Here is a 20,747-nt window from a genome sequence, read left to right as displayed (position 1 = left end):
TGATCTGATCATATCTTCCTAACAGCTCAACTTATCATTAATACCCTTTTAGAACCTGCATCAGTCCTTTATGAGCATAAGACCTACCTTTGTCTTTTGATCTGTATACCAGCCCATGTCTTTCACCCAAGCATTTAGTTGAACAGCACACAAGCCAGCATAATAAAGGCCTCTTCTGTAGTGAATAATATTTAATAGACTTTACACGTTATATCTATACTGCCCTCGAGTGGTTGCATCTTTTTCGGTTCTTAATTCAGACTTCCAACACCCTTAGAACTTTGATTGCGTTCCCATGGTTACAAAACTGAATCCAGTTTAGTATTTGCAAGAACGTTTATCTACATTGTCAGCAATGTCCTGTTTACCTTGTGCTGCTTTGCTCTGTTTGTCCACCTGACAGCTCCGGAGCAATGTCTCACAGATGTTCTGCTGAATTTCTAACCATGTATGGGATGTGTTATTGTACGAAATCTAATCTTGCAAGAGAATCTAAGTACACGAACACGCGTACTCTGAACAGAAATGCAGGACATTCCCATTCATTGAACTACTTCAGGTTAGATACAACGTGCTGCCTGAAAACATACAGAATCATACTTTACAGCAGATGAGAATTTGCTAATCGGCAAGATTTCTGGAAGGCTCAAGGTATGAATAAACTATTCTCAATCTGCAGAACCACCGAACCGTCACTGCACGTATTGCCTTTCTCTGGAGTCAACAGGAAACACCTGGCAACGTGGCAAATTCTACGCTCAAGTGTTGTCTCTTTGAAATTAAAAATAAAAGATTGAAGAGAAAGTCAGTTCAGAAATAGGATTCAGATAACATCCGATGCCATTCAGTATTTCATCGGGGTCTGAATTGAGATGCATTAAAGTCTGAGGTGGACAGATAGGGAAGAGAGGAAGCAACATTAATAATTTGTGGAAGAATCACCGATGGTGAGGAATGAATATAAGTTAAGGGGTGCAGGTTTGGGGAAAGCACTAAGAGCTATTTATTTTCTAACCAAGAAGGTAGTGGGAATCGGGATCTCACGGCCTGTAAGGATTGAAGAAGCAGCATACGTCATCACATTTGAGAAATATTCAGATGTGCTGACACTCCATGCCGAACATAATCCCAAACTGAACTAATTCCAGACACCTCTGCTTGGCTAATATCCATCCAAATATTTCTTACTCAGGTACTGAACTAATAGTCTTCCAGCAAGTGTGGCCACGTTCTCCAGTTCCTCCCGTCGTTCATCCCACACCCAAATGATTCCCTGTAAAAGGATCTCCCTCATGCAGTTAATAAATCTTTTTCCTCTCACTTTGAAATTATGCCCTCTAGTCATGAATTCCCCTGGCCTATGAAAGAAGCAACTGCCATTCACCTTTTCGATATCCCACAGTTCTTTATACACCTCCATGATGTTGTGCATTAGCTCCTCCACTAGAATGAAAATGTCCCCACATCTCCCCAACATTTAAACCCCGCAAGGCCAGAAACAATCCGATAAATCTCTTCTGAAGCCTTTCCAGCTTAATAACATCTTCTCTAATAAGAAAGGCGAGCAGAAGAGGACACATTAATCCACAAGAGGCCTCACCAACGTTATTTACCACCTCAACATGACGTCCCAATTCCTGTACACACAGGTCTGAGCAGCGTAATCTGTAAAGTGGAGATGCTGAATTCACTTCTCTCCTAACCCAGACTAAGTTCAGACAGCAGTTCCAGAATGTATTAAAACATCCTTTCAATACAATTCTTCAACTCATTCATTAATCAGTAAATTCCAACAGAGCCTCATTGTGCAAATGTGGGGCAGACGATAAGTGTGATTGGAGAGATGAAGTAGGGTCGCAGTGAGAAGAAGATATCACAGCCTCGGCCAGCTTCCCAGTCCTAAATGCAAACTCAGAGAGAGAGAAAGGGATGCAGTGAGAGATAGTGAGAGCGAGAGAGTGAATGACAAATCAGGGTTGACAGAGAGACAGAGAGAGAGAGAGAGGTAGAGAGGGACTGAAAATGACAAGTAGAGAGTCAGAGAGAGAAAGAGAGACACAGAGAGACAGACAGAGAGAGAGGGGGGAGACAGACGGAAAGGGACATGCTGAGAGTGAGAGAGAGAGACAGAGACATTTAGAGGGACATACAAAGATAGAAGCAGAAAGACAGACAGAGGCAGAGAGTGACAGAATGGAACAGAAATGGAAAAAGAGACAAAGAGAGACAGGGAGACAGAGAAAGTCAGAAAGAAAGGGACGTGGAGATCGTCAGTGGCACAGCGAGCGACACAAATCGAGGGAGAGTCATACAACGAGACAGATAGAGACAGAGAGAGAAAGAGAGACAAACAGACGGACAGGCAAAGATACAGAAAAGGTAAAATGGACAGACATGAGATAAACAGAGACAGAGTAATGGGTAATTTGGCATTGCCAATTCACTTGACCTGCACATCTTTAGACAGTAGGAGGAAACCTGAGCCCCAGAAGGGAACCCACACAGACAGTCGCCCAATTGAACTTGGGAGCTTGGTGCTGTGAGGCGACAGTGCTAACCACTGAGCCACCAGGACACCCCGCCTGACAGGGAAAGCAGAACAACCCAGATTCCAATTCTGAGGAACTGGCCCGAAACATTAACTCTGATTTCTTTCCACGGATTCAGTCAGATCTGCGGAGCTTTTCCAGCAATCTCTATTTTTGTTTCTGAATTACAGTATCCACAGTTCTTTCTGTGGTTATGAAGTCAGATACCATTGTGAACGCCGTTTTGACCTTCCGCTTCATGATCGTCATGATCAGTTACTGAAGAGAAGAGGCTGCAAATGGTATTTGAATAAAAATACCCGAAGATTCAGACCGAAAAAGGAGAGAGACAGAGAAACTGGAGAGAAAACTGTGGGAGAGCACAAGAGGGCACATAGGCGGTGACATAGAATGGGGAACAGAGAGCGAGAGGGGTGGAGGAGAGAAAGACAATGCAAAGGGAAAGCCTTAGACTCTCTCGCGTTCTCCTAAGCTCTCTTTCTGTCCCTGTTGTGTCGATAGCGATACAATGCCACCCTTTGCTGGCCTCCTTACAACATTGCACCGAGATTGGCAGAGGGTAAAAATCCTTAGGTGCTCAGTCAGAGAGAGAGACTTTAGCTTAAGCAACATCAACATACACAGACACAGATACAGACACACAGACACACGCACACACACACACACACAATTCTGGTGTGGAGGGGATGGCAATTGCCATAAATGTTGCCTCACCATGAAGCATCCTTATGTTCAGAAAGATGTATGTTCCCTCTGTCATTTGTGAAGAAATGATTTGCGTTTGGACAATATTCCTGGCATTATTAAATAAAGTGCATGTAACATTCTTGTAACACTCTCGTTTGGGTTCCTATGCGATCTTGGCGTTCATGAAAATCGGGTATTGCCAGCACCATTTAAACTAATGGGGCCGGAATCGTGTTCTAGCCAACAGAAATAAGGAAAGTTTGTGTTCCATAAATATTGGTCTAAACTTGTTATAAACAAATCATGTCGTAGAAGCGTGTGCTACAGGAGATAGGCCTGTATTTCCATTGCAACTGTTGCCAGGGACCTGCGAATAATCATTTCCGAAGGAATCATGGCGAATTTTATCGGAATTTCTGCAGTATCTAATGTTTTGTAAACTATGTTCTCAGCCTCCAAGTGAGAAAAGAATTCTAAAGTGGAGGTGGTGTTCATCTCCTTCTGCTCATAACTCAGACACAACATCGACCAGACAAATGTGCTGTGTGTCTCCAAAGACATGACTTGAAGAACTAAAAAAGTGGTGTAAACTGACGGATTCACAGGTTTTGATGTTTCCTTCAAAAAAGACCCACTGTTGGATTAGTGGTGTGTGAATGCCACTGGAAGATGGCTTTGTCTCACTTAAAACAAGGGGGGGGGGGGGAGATTTGGGAAGGAAGAGAGAGAGAGAATGAGAGAGAGAGATTGAGCCTTCGCTTCGATACATTATTTGGTCAGTCATTTGTTCAAACTTCTTTCAAGAAAAACTCTCTCTGTCTATTTGCCCCCATCAATGTTTGTCCCTTAAGATAAATACCCTACAAATGTCTGCCCCTTAAATATTACCACCCAACATTGCAATATTCCATTCCACTCTGATATTGTGCCTGGAAAACATTGCCAAGCACCCAGCGTCTGTTTTAGCATTCAACCACAGAGGTCGCTCCCTCCATCTGATCAGCCTCCATGAATACCCCAACAACCACGTCATCACTCGCCCCAGTTTGCAAGACTCTTCAGGTTTTGCACCAATTCCTGTGCTGGATCCCACAGATGCACCATGCTCCAGGTGGTCTGTATCCTTCCATTCCATACCTATTCTTTTATCAAGATGTCTCTTTAAAGTTCCTATCACTTCTGCCACCACCAACTCCCCTGGCAGCCATTTCAGGCACTTATCACTTTCTGTGTTAAAAACTTGTCTTTTGCTTCTCCTTTAAACATAACCCCCTTTTGCGTGGTAACTACGTTCCCAAATAATTGACATTTCTCCCCTGAGGTAATTTACACTGCACGGGCATCTCATCATTTTGTCAAGTTTTGCCAGGTCGCCCCTCAACTTCCGACATTCAAGGGTCAACGAACAAACCTTTTCTCGTTTCTCCTTGCAGCTAATACCCACCAAACCGGGCAACCTTCTGGTCAGCCGTTTCTGCAGCCTCTCCAAAGCCCCCACATTATCCTAATAGTCTGGCAACCAGAACTGTATGCAATATTCCAAACGTGCCGGTGTAAATTTAAGTTTCAAGATACTTGACTTCAAACCATCTGTCCTACGCCCCGACTGATGAAGACAACAATACCATTTGCCTTCTTGACCATCTTCCTAACCTTTGTTGATACATTCAGGTAACTGTGCCTCCGTACACCGACCACCTTCTGAGATTTCTGCCATTAAATGTGTACTTCCTTCCTTCATTACGCCTTCCAAAATACTTGCACAAACAATTACACTCACATTCACAGTCTCACACTGAGTTACATAATAAGACAAAATTATTGCCACACTTACATATTCACTGACACTCGCATGTATTCACACAAACACAGATAACCACACTCCCGTTCTCATTCACACTCATATACACAATTGCATGCAAATACATTCACACTCTCATTCACTGACACTCACACATTCACTGTGGCATTGACATTCACAAAGAGACGCAGACTTCCAGCACGAACATGATGTCGCCACATTTTTATTGATGAAATTCAATTTACATTGGACATTCTCACGACCAGAAAGATTGCCAGTTAATCAAGCATATGGCAAAGCATATTCATTCATTAAACAGTGAAAGAGCAGCTCGGATAAAATTTTGATTTCACACATTTTATTTATTCCTTCATCAGGTATGAAAAAACTGAAGCAATTACATGTGAAATGCCTTAAAATACTTCAGAGATAAACCATGGGTATATCGTCCCCAGTTAGGAGTCTATAAAACAATACAGAGGCATGAATCGCAACATTCATCCAAAGATTGAAATGTTATGTGTGCAATCGAATAATTTCCCCTTTTAACTCATAACAATGCACGCAATCAAATCAAGAAAGCAAGAATATGATGATAGTCAAGTCAATACAGATCAAATGTTGATGAATTACAATGAAGTTAACCTTATACTGAAGGGAAACAAAAAAACTCAGCATTCGGGAAACGATTGTAGACGACTTCTCAAAGATTATCAGCATCAGGGCGTCCCATGTTGAAGCAGACTAACGTTCACCTGAAATGATAAAGAAAATAGGTTGAGTCCTCTTGAGTCACCTGTGGGTGTATCTGCAGCACGTGAACCTGTCAATCCCCAGCTGAGGTTTCTCACTCCAGGGACTGGGGAAAAGATTAAACCTGCCTCTGCAATGCGATATTGAAAACATCGAGATTGTAAGATCCCCTTTCATATTTTCTGTCCAGTCAGATGACGATTCATTGAAACAGGAGTATTGTACACTTACAACATCGCAATGAATATTGTCCTCAAATCCTCTCTAATTTCCTGTTTTTCACTGTTAACTTATGTCTTCCTTGTTAATAAGCCTTTAGTCAGGTTACTAACGATGAGCAACGATTATTAATCATTTTCACAATCACCGAGGGTTTTACTTGTGGCTTTGATCAATGATATCTCAATATTGAAACATTTGCGAACTCTAATTGGAGGAATTGAAATACACTGATACAATTCATATTTAGCAGAGAGATTTTTGGAAACCTCACATCTCGTGAAGTTAAAGATGGAAAAGTGTGAAAGTAGATATAGCAAGCTGAAAGAACTGCGGACACTGGGAATCAGGAACAAAAACAGACATTGGCGGCACAACCCAGCAGGGCTGGCAGCATCAATGGACAGAAAGCCTTTGGACGCCATGGATGCAGAGATTCTTCTTTCGAGAAGACACAGTAGGGTGTGTAACAGTGTGCTGAATGGCTCATTTCTGTGGGAAGTACACGCAAAAGGTACTTAAAAGCTTCAGAGGAACGATGTCAGTGGGTATGAGGATATAAATTTTGGATTGATGCGTGGTGATCACTGGGGAAACATAGGAACACGAAAAGTAAGAACATCTTGGAGTAAGATTTTCCCAAGGCCAATTGGAAATGTTGAAATGACTAAGCAACTGGTTAGATAGTCTGGATGTTAGTTGGAAGAGCACCAATGGCTTTGATGATGTTCTCATGAGAGAGAATCATTCCCTCTCCGGAACTGAGATGAGTACAGGTCCACGGAACAACAATATCAACCATACCTCTCTGTCTTTTACAAATAAAGATCCCCAGCGTTTATCTTTCCAGTGAGGACAGAGAGCATGTAAGAGCCCCTTTCTGTTTTTTTTGTCTGTTTCGCCATGTGGCGATTGTTTGAAACAGGAGTATTATAGACTTTTAACATCACAAGTGGGTGAACATAATGACGTATATTCAAAGAGTTGATCAAGCGCAGTGTATAATCAATATCTACGTCTTTAATAATGTTTGATACACAATTCTTCATTGCCTTGAAATGAAGAAGCCTCTCCAGTAATAAAACTTTTCCACAATGGCAGCTTGTGGAAGGAAGGTTGTGACATCATTGAATGGTCTTAGATTTTCAGCAAGTCAATTATTAATCAAACAATGCAATGGAACTAAAGCCGTGTAAACACACGTTGTGTTGGTTGATGTGGGAGTATCTTTAACTCAACTCACCAAGTACGCAAAGGCCATTGCTGTTATTTGTCAGTGAGAGGGCTTAATCGGGATCACTGTCCAATTGGAACTGGCCATCCTGAGATTCAACATCTTCAATCTCAATATCGTCATAATCAGCACGAAGTGGACCTTGGAGGAAAAGATGAGTATCACTGACACAAACTGTAACACACACAGCACTGAGAGCTGGAAAAGGAGATTCGTGTTGTAATACAATATTAGTTCTGGAAAGTGATATTTAAAGAGTTTGATACTTCAGTGTTCTTCAGGAGTCACTGGATTAGCAGAGGCAATGAAACCGATAACTGTTTTCTCTAAAAATTAGAAGGTTAAGAGTGTCTGTCTAAATTCTTCAAGGTATTCACGGCATAAGACATGGGAGATAAAGATTAGCCACTTCAAAGATTGAACGATTCTCGATTTGGAAACACATTCTGAGATCTAATGTCGCAACCTTAAGGAGAGATGTGTGGGTGAACAAAATCTATGAGAGAATTATATTCCCCAAAAGGCAGTAGATATTAGATCCGTTGTAAATATTACATTTGCGATATGTTATTGTTAATCGAAGCTATTAAGGAATGTGGGTCAAAGGCAGATGCTTGAATACTCAGCATACAGCAGCCGGGAATAATCTCACTGAGTACAGGAACATTCCTGAGGGGATGAGTTACTGAAAGCTGTTTCTATTTTTTTTCAGTGGAATTGAGGACTTTAAAGGGGGACACGTTGAAATGCATTATGAAATTATGATGGACACAGGTGGGGTAGCAAGGCAGGAAATTTTCTTTTTGATGGAGAGCTCAAAGAACGGATGTGGTAGATGTAAGATAAGAGGAGGTAAGGTAAGTGATGGAAAAAAATCAAGAAACAGTGAGGGAAAATGTTTTGAGACAGACGCCACTGTATATCCGGAATTAACTGCTTGTAAGGGTGGGAGAAGAACAAATTCTCACAGGATTTAAGAACTGTTTACTCGTACATGGATTCACAGAATTACACAACGTGGAAACAGCTCCTTCAGGCCAAAGTGTCCGTACTGACCATATCCTGAAGTGATTTAATCTCATTAGACATTACAAGGCCCATAACCTTCCAATCCTCCTTACTGATGCATCCATCGAGATGGTGTGAATCCAAGTCATTTAAGTCCACGGGCCAAGTGCTGCGGTATGGGATTAGAATAGTTAATCAGTACAGATGGAATAATTAAAGCATTTCACAGAGAAGTACTCGTGGGCCATGTCTCTCTAACTCCAAACCAGCAACTTTTTTTTCACTGACAATGCTAATAAAACAGCCGTTGGTGGCGGCATCATTCTAGATTATTGTGAACAGTGACATTTTTTTGCTTTGGATGGTGGATTGATTGAAAGACGAATGTGAACTGACAGAAAGTGAACACATGCATACCTGGAATACTGTTGAAGTTCACCCCAGGAGTTTCTGCTTCCAGATTATTGTGATTTACGTTGTGGCTGGTGTAGTACTCAATGTGATTGAGTGAGGCAATAGAAACTCCTAAAAGATACAAGGGGAGAGTTAATGTCAAATTCAATCTCGTGAAGACACAACCTGAGGGAACTGCAATGAACCAAAATTCCTTCCTAGTGAATCTGTGAATCTCATTGATGACAGAGGCTGTGGAGGCGAGATCACTGAGTGTCCTCAAGGTGGAGACAATTAGCTTCGTGATGAGTAAGAGAACCAAAGCTTCCAGGGAGATGGCAGGAGATTGGGTTTGAGAAACCTGTCAGCCGCAACTGAGCAAAATGCTCAAAGTCTAATCCTATATCTCTCAGTGTTATAGACAATGGTTTAACATTTAATGGAGGAGCGTTAAAATAAGAAAACATCATTATTTTATCATCACGGTAATGACAGCCAGAATACCGTCAATGGAGTATATTATGGGAAAGCTCTCGAAGCACAAATTGCACCAGGTTAAGGTGAATCACAATGCAAAATCACTGTGATGAGAGGTAGGAAACAAATTTCTGTTCTCACAACGATCACACAATTTTACATATGCTTAATCACTTAATTTGTAGTCCTTGACATTTGTTTCACGTATATGATGAAGTAAATTGCATTGCTTCAGTTTCTCTGACAACTACTTTCAGTGTTGTCCGATTTGTCTTTAAGTGTTATTATTTCTGTAACACAATGCAAATTTCTTTAATCTACTAAATGTTCTTTAAACTCATCTGATTATGGCAGTGTGCCAATCTTTGAGAATGCTTTTATTTAATTTTCTTTTCTGTAGTATTCTGTGTTGGAAATATGAATCAATCATTCTTCTTATCTCTGATCATGTAATGTTGCTTTCCATTTTTATAGTCACAATTCTTAGGTCAAGGTCAAAATCTCCCGTTGTTTACTTGATTCTATTTTGTAGTTGATGCATCTCAATGCCCTTCACCAGATTCACAAGGGAATCCTCCCCATTGGGGTTTTTGGACTATTGGTGGGCAGGAATCGTGTCAATGCAATTGTTCCATATGTATGAATCTCACATTATCAATTGCGAAACATTATAGAAGTAAAACATCTCGTTTTAGTGATATTTATAGGCATTAGAACTGGTGTAGACACGATGAATAAAAGCGCTTCGGTCTGCACTGTTTGCACCTCTGTGATTGTTCGTATCTATTTGCATAGGAATTCCTCAGCTTAGCTTGCAATATTAGGTGCTGTCTAACTGAGAGTGGTGACAATAATTTTATCATTGCAAAATAAGTCAGGGAATGAATTTAGTGTTCAAATATCTGAAGTAATCAGAGTGGAGCCAGTATCGAATTAGAAAGGGTAGTTCTGTTGGTATTTACAAACACATGTCAGAGATGATGTTTCAGGAATGAAAGGCAGTGAGAATTGTCAAAGTGGCAATTCTTCGTCTCATTCAACACAGACTGTGGTTCATCACTGTGATAACTTTCGACACAATTAATTGATAACTAATCATGTCCTTTCAGTTCACTGATGATTGAAAACTGGAAGTTGGATGAAAGCCATCCTTATCGAATTATGACTGACTATAAATTAGGAAATACGTACCTGATCCATGTTTCTGATCCGTCTTGTGGGCAGGGGGAGTATCTTCAATTTCTTCATAAATTCCTTGATGCAAACCAAGACTGGAGTCTCTGTCACCAGTGCGAGGTTCTGTTGACATAAGAATATACAGCTCAGCATTTGTAGCTCATCACTCGCAGCAACACGGTGTTTACCTCTGAAGCTACATTAGTGTGAAGAGTTGTAGTTCATGCAGTCCTGGAGAAGTGAATCTTGGCACAATATGGAAAGATCACTGATACTTGCTGTGTTAACCACACAAAGTAAGATGCTGCTTGTTGGGATGCGTGTGGCCAGTTCTATTCGAATTTTATTTATTTAAATGCTTATTTAAGACAATTCTCAGCTCACAATCTTGCATGTAAGGGAAAACACTGACGATTGCAATTAAAATTTCTCAACTTAATGATCATGGAGAACCTATCGATAATTTGTACACAGTTGCTTAAGAATGTTGGTGACCATAGGAGGTCAACAATTCAATGCTGAAGATAAACGTAGCAAAAAAAGGGGGGGGGGGGGGGCGGGGGGAGTAGCTCTATTAAAATTCAGGTATTGTAATCAGACAAGTGTGTATTTATTGTAAATAGTCGGATGCAATAACGTGAGAAACGTGAAATCAGGATATCATTATTAACATTGAAAATGATAAATTAAATGCATGCTTTTGTTTGCTGATGTAAACTAAACTTAAGACAACGTACAAAAGTATTCAAACAGATATCTTTTGCTATTCGTCTTTATTGTTATGGGCATCAAGAGGTGAATTGCTCCAAGGTAAATCCTTTGAAGCCTGTGTAAAATGTAAACAAGTGTCATCCCATTAGTGACGAGAAATCAGTTGTTGGATGACTGAACGAACAAAAAAAACGTAATCTTTACGCTGGTCTTGCCACCAGCACCATCAGCACCCAAGACGTGAAGGACCATAAAACTAACTGATGAATAAATAACTGGCGTACTGGGTATATGTCTTAATGGACCTTGTAGACACAGTGCAATGATGAGTGAATTGTTCTGGAATGTCTTGGACATGCAAACGGAAAGATAAGAGTGATTTAATCATTGCATTTCTTTCTTATTGACAATGATTGGGGAGAACATTTTGCATTTTGTTCTCTCTATAGATGTGAAAGAACTTCATAAATATTTGATGAGATTTGTATCATATTTTAACGCCTATTTACACTGTTGAAGTGTTTTATCTTTGCCTCAATTTTAAATTTAACATTTCAACGGGTCAGGCTTCTTGACGAAAGCAAGTATCTAGAAAACACCCCACAATCGCCACAACGGAAGCCCAGTAATGGAGAGTTGCGATAAAAATTCAACAGCCCCCATATCATATGGAACTATTAAACTGTCTCAGTGTAAGCTCAGTCAGTAGGTATGAGGTTCACCTTTCATTTGTGACTTTCTCTGCATTACCACCAGTAGTACGATCAACTCACAGATTAACAGGGTCCCCAAGGTTAGGCAGACGACAGCAGGTGTAGAAATAGATTTACTTTCCTGTCCTTGAAGAAGAGATTAGAGAGAAATTCATATTAGATACAATCTGCGTGTATGGTTCGAAAGAATCCAACAATAAGAAAACATTGACATAAATTTGGAAACTGAAAAATGCCAACAGCGTCAATGCCACTAGTCATGAAAGTAACACTGACATAAATATTAATGAAAGTAACAATGATAAATACCCGCAGGTGGAGGTGAAGGGGAAGTCAGCAACAACTCGAATTCTGTGGAAGAGATTGCATAAATATTCGTGAACGTGAAAGTTAATTTAGGATAACAAAGGCGAGTACTAATTGTCAGCATTAATAACCACTGGTCGGGGCCAGTCAGCTTTGTCCTTACCAGAGCAAATCACAGTGGCAATTTCCTTGTGATTACACTCCATTTGAGCTGGGGGTGGGGAGAGACAGTCGGAGAGAAAGGATTCACTTCCCTTACACTTCACATCATTCTGCCAGATCACACCTTCACTCAGGGAGACAGCGGGCTCTCCTCTGGCCGATACAGCAAACCCACATCCCAGCTGCCTGCAGACAACACTGGCATCAGTTATGTCCCAGGAATCACCGCACACCGTGCCCCAACGTTTATCACACATGATCTCCACTCTCCCAGAGCAGTTGCTGCGTCCTCCATCCAGGCGCACGCTGTATTGTGGATCTGTGGCAAAGAATTGATTATTATTGAATGAAGTGCAAAGCAGAAACCTCATTCCTAGAACTGACGCACTCATTAAGAGGACGCACCTGATTGTTGATCACAGGAAGTTGAATTGAGGCTCTGCTCCTTTGCCACATTTCTCTCTGTTAAGAGGAGAAACATGATGCGCTTATTGGAAGTCACTGCTGAAATGACAGCCAAACATTGAGAAAGTGTGTTGTGTTACCTGAACAAAAGACACCTGCATTTTCTAACTGTCGAGAGCTGCAACGGCCCCAGGGATCTGCCTGACATTGCCACACGGCCGACCTGTGCGATAGACACTCCAACCCCTCGAGCCAAACAGGTCCCGCCCCTGTTCCGAATGACTGATCGTCAAAATCAATGGACAAAAGGGCACCACAGTCGAAATCTTTACAAATTAGCTCAGCACTCTGTACATCTGGATTTTCCAAGCACACCGTTCCCCAGGTCCCATTGTAAAACACTTCCATTCTCCCCTGGCAGCGATGTTTTCCATTCACCAACCGTATCTCCTTGTGATCTGTTCATACAATAAAAGGGAACCAAATTGAGAGATTGACAACGTCTTCAGTACATAACTGTGACTGTCCTCTGATGTGCAACTCAAGTGAGACACATGAATATGATGTACACTCTAACTTGGGAAAGGTCGTTAAGAAGTTGTGGAAATACCAAGTAGAAGCAGGACAAAAAAAACTGGACCGTGTGTCTCGATTCAGAAGTCTTTCAAAAATGTCCGACTGGAACCTGGAAGTGACTGAGTGTGCAAAAATAGTAGAGAATAAACCTGACAGAAAAAGGAAAGTAGATTGCTCAAAGTAGATTGTCAGATTTTCAGAGTACTGAGAGTGGCGATCCATTTTTTGAACTGGTGAAGGCGTCATGGCGGTTTAGTATTGCGAGCAACAATCTGCATTTGGTGACCCAGAAGGAATTTCAAGCATTCTGATTGACAACAAATCTTGGAGTTACAGTTCCGAAAAATCGCTCAAAAGGCGAGGACCGTGCATCGTTTTCAATGGACAAGATACACGGTAATGAGTGAGGAAAAAATTATTTCTGTTCAGTGGAAATTATTTGTCTGATTATGCGATGATGGCGGATACTTATCACAAAATAAACTTCAAACTGTTGTGGAAAAGTGGCACGATTGAGTTATATATAGATGCAAACCACATTTCTAGTCTCTGAGCACAAGTCTGAAGATCATAAATTAGAGTTTATTACAAACAAATCAATTTGGAGAGTATTTTCTTCACTCTGAGTCGTGACAATGGGCCTCAATGGCGCCTTTGAGGCTTAGCTCTGCACGTGCCAGATAGAGATGTGGTTTCATCGAAAGATTGTTCATTATGGATAAAATAACAGCTCTGATGACTTTGTGCAATATGGACATGACATGAACCACTGCTTTCAAATGCGGCCTCTGTTGTGCATCCTCACGAATTCACGAGATTAATGCTTGCATGAATCATTGGATATTGCATTGAAGGAGAGCAAGAACACAGAGTCTTCTTACCTAAGCATACAATCCTGACATCCTCCTTGTGAGAACAGTCGCCTTGCTGACCCAGTTGTGCTGATGGGCATTCCCAAAGAAGTGATTCGTTTCCAGAACACTTCACATCTTTCAACCAAATTGGGCCTGAGCCGGGTTCAAAGGTAAAACGCGGTGCCATATCCAGGGCCTTTCCACAACCTAGTTGCTTACAAACCACTTGAGCATCTATCTCATCCCAAGCATCATCACACACGGAGCCCCATGTGCCTCCGTGGTAAATCTCCAATCGACCAGCACAGCGGGTCCTTCCATCTGACAGCCTTAACTGGATGTGTTCTGTTTGACAATAACACAGACGATTTTAGTTTCATTCCCCACTGCCCTGTTTGTTCATTCCAGCAGCATGCATAGAATCAGGCAAAATAGGGTTTCATATTTTCTCGTGAAATGTGCATGAAAGCATGAAATGCAACAGCTGTAAATATTAATAGATAAAATCAGTTATTTTATCATGACTGTGCAGCAATGAAATGATTTTATCATATAATTAGTGCATGAACGTCGCAATACACAACCTGACATAGACTGAGATAGCTCAAGGACACAGTAGTTATTAATAAACACAAGTTTCCAGAAGGTAAATGAGGGCAATGGATTGGTCCAGGCAACAGGAAGCGAATCTCAGCTGTCCATCATTTGAATTAAAGGTGAGGTTCACCAATTGACCAATTGATTGCCATTTGACTACACCCACAACATTACACCCGATATAAAGCTTGTCTCATACGTCCTTCAACTTCAACATTTAAAACTACAGGTAAATCAGAATAAAACATTACAACACAGAGACATAAGGGACACTGCTCCAAACTTCATATAAGGCTGCTCAACAATATTCTCGTTGTACAAAACATAGCCAAGTGTTGGCTGTTCAGTTTGAAGTAAAGACAGGTGAAGACAAAGGGAGGTTTCGAAGAGAAATCTCGATGCTGGCAGACTTAGACAATCGTATTCCCTGCTGTTAAATATAACACTAAACCTATCATAGGAATTCAATGATTGGGACATGAAGTGGGAAACATTGGTCAGAGTGATAGGGATTTATTAGCTTTGTTAACTGTGATGGAATGTACAGCACTGCGCACATGGCAATTAAGGAACCAGACATAGACTGTGAAAGCTCAAGGACACAGTAGTTATTAAGTAACACAAGTTTCCAGAAGGTAACATGAGGGAAGGTAGTCGGAGAGCAATGGATTAGTTCAGGCAACAGGAAGCGAATCTCAGCTGTCCATCAGTTGAATTAAAGGTGAGGTTAACCAATGTTAAAATGGTGCAAATGAAGGGCATTAGATCTGGCATGGACCGGAAACTCACCTTCTGGTCAAATGTAAAAGTCTTGGTTCAGGACAGAATAATTCACCTTTCGATTTATTGCATGGCAGGAGATGATGATAACAAGATGGAAATGGTTGTGATGGAAAAATAGTCACATGGTCATAGTTACCTTGAAGTGTCAACATTTGTGTCTTGGTGTCGTGTATTCGGCGCATCCTCACAAGCCCTCTCTCCTCTATGCACTTATACCCCATGCGTCATTACAAATCAGTATCCTGTGCTAATTATCTCAAGACAACTGTTGTATACATAATGTGTCTTTTTGTGCATCAAATACGAACTTCAGCCCGTCGTGAACAGGTTTAGATTTCCAGCCTGAAACATCTCCCCATGCTAACGACTCTCTCATATATCTGTCTCAGTTTTACTTTCTGAATCATAAAATTGTTTTGGTTTTTATCTTGCAAAAAAATGCTCAGTTCCTCACAAGCATCCATCTGGCCCATGTCTGCTTCCACCACAGTGTTAAATCATTGTTCTGGGTAATACTGAAGAACAATTCCAGCACATTTTCAATCTGATCAGAAGAACGAAATCTGATTTGATATCTTCCAGCAGGTGTAAAACATAGAACATGATCCCTCAGTGTCCTGCTGACCAGTGAAAACAATCTGAAGACTAAATATCCAACCCTACTACATTTTCATTCACATATTTGTCCATTTAATCTATTTTCGTTCACATGTTTATCCATTGACCATTTAAAAGCTCTTAATGTCAGCGAACCTACTGCTGTTGCAGGCAGAGTGTTCCACGTCCCTCCTACACTCTGAGGAAATAAACTACCTCCAACATCTGTCATATCACCCCTCAATTTTATATAATGTCTTTCCGTGCTGGCCATCACATTCCGATGAAAAAGGCTCTCATTGTCCACCCGATCTAATCTTATACATTTCAATTAAGTTTCCTCTCAAACTTTTTATTTCTGACAAAAACATCTTCAAGTCCTTCAGTCTTTACTTATGAGACCTTCCCTCCATTCCAGGCGACATCCTTGTAAATCGCCTCTGAACCCTTTCCAAATCTTCCACATCCTTCCTACAATGTGGTGACCAGAACTGTATGCAATACTCCAAAGTTGCTACACCAGAGTTTTGCACAGCTGCAACAAGAAATGTTTAGCTGTGAACTGTCTCCTCACCTGAACAGAGGACGCCAACATCAGTGCTGTCGGAGACAAACTGGTTCAATGTGTTGGAGATATTGCAGTCCCGGAGAAGCAATTCCTGTCCGTGACACTGGACACTGTGTACGGTCCCACGCTCACCGCTCTCTCCAAATTTTGAGGAGTTACTCGTTTCCAAAGCATGTCCACATTCGAGCTGTCTACAGAGAACGTGAGCTTCATTCAGACCCCACAGGGTGTCCTGCACTGTGTCCCAGCTCCCGTTGTAGTAAATCTCAACTCGGCCATCACACCGGCTTCCCCCATTCACGAGTCTTGGCCAGAAAGACTCATCTGTAACATAAGATTTATTGAGGACAACGAATAATCTGAATGGATATGTTCAATAATTAACAATCAAACGAAAATTATGATTTTAAAAATCGTCAGTAATGGCTTCTCCAATAGTTTTGCATCACCTCGCCTTTCTAACCATTTGAGAAAGCTGTGGAATAACACGTCTGGTAAATCTGGAACAATGGGGAAATGATGTACCCTGTGATTGTTGGGAAGTGATAGGACTGATCTCACAAACAGGGAATTGAAATGCTCCCTGGTTCTCCCTAATGCATGGTGGCTGATTTGCTGTACTCTGTCAGAGGCAACACTTCTAGGAGAATATGAGGACTGCAGATGCTGGAGATAAGAGCTGAAAAATGTGTTGCTGGAAAAGCGCAGCAGGTCAGGCAGCATCCAAGGAGCAGGAGAATCGACGTTTCGGGAATGAGCCTTTCTTCAGGAATGAGGAAAGTGTGCCAAGCGTGTTGAGATAATAGGTAGGGAGGAAGGAATTTGGAGAGGGGCGTTGGAAATGCGATAGGTGGAAGGAGGTTAAGGTGTGGATGATAGGCCGAAGTGGGGGTGGGGGCGGAGAGGTCAGGAAGAAGATTGCAGGATAGGAAGGTGGTGCTGAGTTCGAGGGTTGGGACTGAGACAACTTCGGGGGGAGGGAAATGAGGAAACTGGAGAAATCTGAGTTCATCTGTCCAACCACAAAGGATGAACTCAGATTTCTTAACCTCCTTCCACCTATCGCATTTCCAACGACCCTCCCCCAAGTCCCTCCGCCCTACCTTTTGTCTTAGCCTGCTTGGCACACTTTCCTCATTCCTGAAGAAGGGCTCATGCCCGAAACGTCGATTCTCCTGCTCCTTGGATGCTGCCTGACCTGCTGCACTTTTCCAGCAACACATTTTCAGCAGAGGCAACACCTGTGAGAATTCCACTCAAAGGTGTCAAATTATCTATTTTTTATCACGTCTGTTCTGATATTGCAAACTTTCCCGACGCGCTGCCTATACGTCCGAGTATTATCACTCAGAGTCCCACAGCACTTCAGAAGCACTAACAGGATTTTCTTCAAGAACCCACTGAGTCTGAAAACATCCTTAGACAGAGGGGCAGAGTTAACGTTTGATGAATGATCTAGATACATGCAGAAGTACTGAAAATTCATTGTCATCTTAGATGGTATTTATGAAATGTTAAAAATTTGAAACAAAAACAAGTTAAGATTTATGACAAAGTTAAGTCCAAAACGTCAGTTGCCTTATTTCAGAATAGCGTCGCGTTATAACAAGCATTAAACCGTGATCAGTAACACGAGGGAAGGTGGTGGTGCGGAGAAAGTATTTCTCACACATTTTAGAATGGCAGCTGGTGGAGTTCAAATTCAGTGGGTAATCTAGAACAGAAATTTTGTCTGAGTAACGGTGTCATTGAAACCAACATCACTTGATCCAAAAGCACATCCACTTAGTTATCTTTCGTCAGGAAGGACATCTGCCAGACTTACAAGACACAGCCGAACATATGACATTGGCCACATTTCCATGGGAACAGTTGAAAGTTTCCTCATGCAAAACTGTGCAGTCCACCAATCGTCTCTCGTTTCCACGGCATTTATAGCTTTGCTTCCACATTGGCTCGGCTTCCCTCCCAAATCGAGCATCGCTGGGTATCGACTTTACAGTCCCGCACTGAAGGTGCTCACAGACCACGCTGGCGGTTTGTGCGTCAAAGGTATCGCCACACAGCGTTCCCCACTGCTCCCCGTGCAGGACCTCCACTCGCCCAGAACACCGGTGCTCCCCACCAACCAACCGGGGTCCATGGTTTCCTGTTTTGGAGCAAACAAATTACAAGCATTTGCAAATCCCTATTATTACAGACACTCTGCAAGATGCAAAAGAGAAAATCAATAGTATCTTATCCGTTCAACATCCAAACAACAGAGATTTAATTTCTTCAAAATGGATAGAGATAGAGGAAGCTGATATGCTGAAAATTTTGTCAAACATTAAGATTGACAAGTCGCCAGGCCCGGACCAGATTTGTCCTCGGCCGCTTTGGGAAACGAGAAATGCAATTGCTTTGTCACTTGTGAAGATCTTTGCATCCTCGCTCTCCACCGGAGTCGTACCTGAGGACTGGAGAGAGGCAAATGTAATTCCTCTCTTCTAGAAAGGAAATAGGGAAATCCCCGGCATTTACGGATCAGTAAGTCTCACGTCTGTCGTCTGCAAGTTGTTAGAAAAGATTCTGAGGGATAGGATTTATGACCATCTGGAAGAGCATGGTTTGATTAAATGCAGCCAACACGGCTTTGTGAGGGGCAGGTCATGCCTCACAAAACTTATCGAGTTCTTTGAGGATGTGACTAGAAAAGTTGATGAGTATCGAGCTGTGGATGTGGTGTATATGGACTTCAGCAAGGCATTTGATAAGGTTCTTCGTGGTCGGCTCATTCAGAAGGTCAGGAGGAATGGGATACAGGGGAACGTAACTGTTTGGATACAGAATTGGCTGGCCTACAGAAGACAGCGAGTGGTAGTAGAAGGAAAATATTCTGCCTGGAAGTGATGTCCGACAGGGCTCTGTCCTTGGGCCTCTACTGTTTGTAATTGTTATTAATGACTTAGATGAGGGGATTGAAGGATGGGTCAGCAAGCTTGCAGACGGCTCAAAGGTTGAAGGTGTCGTTGACAGTATAGAGGGCTGTTGTAGGCTGCAGCGGGACATTGATAGGATGCAGAGATGGCCTGAGTGGTGGCAGATGGAGTTCAACCTGAATAAATGCGCGGTGATGCATTTTGGAAGGTCTAATTTGAAAGCGGAGTACAGGATTAAGGATAGGATTCTTGGCAGCGTGGACGAACAGAGGGATCTTGGTGTGCAGGTGCCTCGTTCCCTTGAAATGGCCAACCAAGTGGACAGGGTTGTTAAGAAAGCATATGGTGTTTTGACTTTCATTAACAGGGAGATTGAGTTTAAGAACCATGAGAGCTCTATAAAACTTTGGTTATACCGCACTTGGAATACTGCGTCCAGTTCTGGTCGCCCTATTATAGGAAAGATGTGGATGCTTTGGAGAGGGTTCAGAGGAGGTTTACCAGGATGCTGCCTGGACTGGAGGGCTTATCTTATGAAGAGAGGTTGACTGAGCTCGGACTTTTCTCATTGAAGAAAAGGAGGAGGAGAGGGGACCTAATTAAGGTATACAAGATAATGAGATGCATAGATAGAGTCGATAGCCAGAGTCTATTTCCCAGGGCAGAAATGACTAACACGAGTGGTCATAGCTTTAAGCTGGTTGGAGGAAAGTATAGAGGGGATGTCAGAGGCGGGTTCTTTACACAGAGAGTTGTGAGAGCACGGAATGCGTTGCCAGCAGCAGTTGTGGAAGCAAGGTATTGGGGACATTTAAGAGACTGCTGGACATGCATATGGTCAGACATTTGAGGGTGCATACATGCGGATCAGTGGTCGGCACAACATCGTGGGCTGAAGGGCCTGTTCTGTGCTGTACTTTTCTATGTTCTAAAATAATCGTGTTTACTTCAGGAACCTGCTTGTAAAACTCAGGTGAAATAATCTTCCTCAAAGACTGCTTATGATGATTCATGCCGAGTCCTGTCGAATTTAAATAATGAGGATGCGTTTTAAAACTCTATGCTTAGTGCAAATCTGTGCTGCACTTGGTGATGAGTGCTAGCGAAGTTGGATTGGATTTGGATGTAATGCAGTGAAGGAGGAGTCACCAATGTCAAGGTGCTCATATAACTAAGTGCTCGTGAGAGAGAGACAACTGATGGCGATTGAGCCTGAAGGTTACCACTAAGCAGCTGAAGGGCGAACGCTGGAGACAT

General features: G+C 42.0%; 1 protein-coding gene across 1 annotated transcript; it reads right to left on the bottom strand.

The window, feature by feature from the left end:
- Positions 1-5,582: 5,582 nt before the first annotated feature.
- On the bottom strand, positions 5,583-15,586 carry LOC132807658 (scavenger receptor cysteine-rich type 1 protein M130-like). Its single transcript, XM_060821709.1, has 11 exons — positions 15,541-15,586; positions 14,052-14,369; positions 12,735-13,052; positions 12,595-12,651; positions 12,191-12,508; positions 12,031-12,072; positions 11,731-11,847; positions 10,313-10,420; positions 8,669-8,776; positions 7,253-7,384; positions 5,583-5,792 (listed from the first exon to the last, which is right to left on the bottom strand). The coding sequence occupies exons 1-10, from the start codon at positions 15,584-15,586 to the stop codon at positions 7,296-7,298; spliced, it is 1,521 nt and encodes a 506-aa protein (XP_060677692.1). The 3' UTR covers positions 5,583-5,792; positions 7,253-7,295.
- Between the last annotated feature and the right edge of the window lie 5,161 nt (positions 15,587-20,747).

Source organism: Hemiscyllium ocellatum (assembly GCF_020745735.1).
Source record: "Hemiscyllium ocellatum isolate sHemOce1 chromosome 27 unlocalized genomic scaffold, sHemOce1.pat.X.cur. SUPER_27_unloc_2, whole genome shotgun sequence".
In the NCBI taxonomy this organism is placed as follows: Eukaryota; Metazoa; Chordata; class Chondrichthyes; order Orectolobiformes; family Hemiscylliidae; genus Hemiscyllium; species Hemiscyllium ocellatum.
Note: the sequence above shows the minus strand (reverse complement) of the source record. Positions and strands in the feature narration are given on the sequence as shown.

Excerpts from the sequence above, each read along its gene's own strand:
- LOC132807658 (XM_060821709.1), bottom strand. The coding sequence starts at position 15,586 with ATGCGCCGAATACACGACACCAAGACACAAATGTTGACACTTCAAG. Across the intron at positions 12,073-12,190 it reads TGCCACTGTGATTTGCTCTG|AATTCGAGTTGTTGCTGACT; the intron begins GTAAGGACAAAG and ends TCTCTTCCACAG. Across the intron at positions 11,848-12,030 it reads CCCTTCACCTCCACCTGCGG|GACAGGAAAGTAAATCTATT; the intron begins GTATTTATCATT and ends CTCTTCTTCAAG.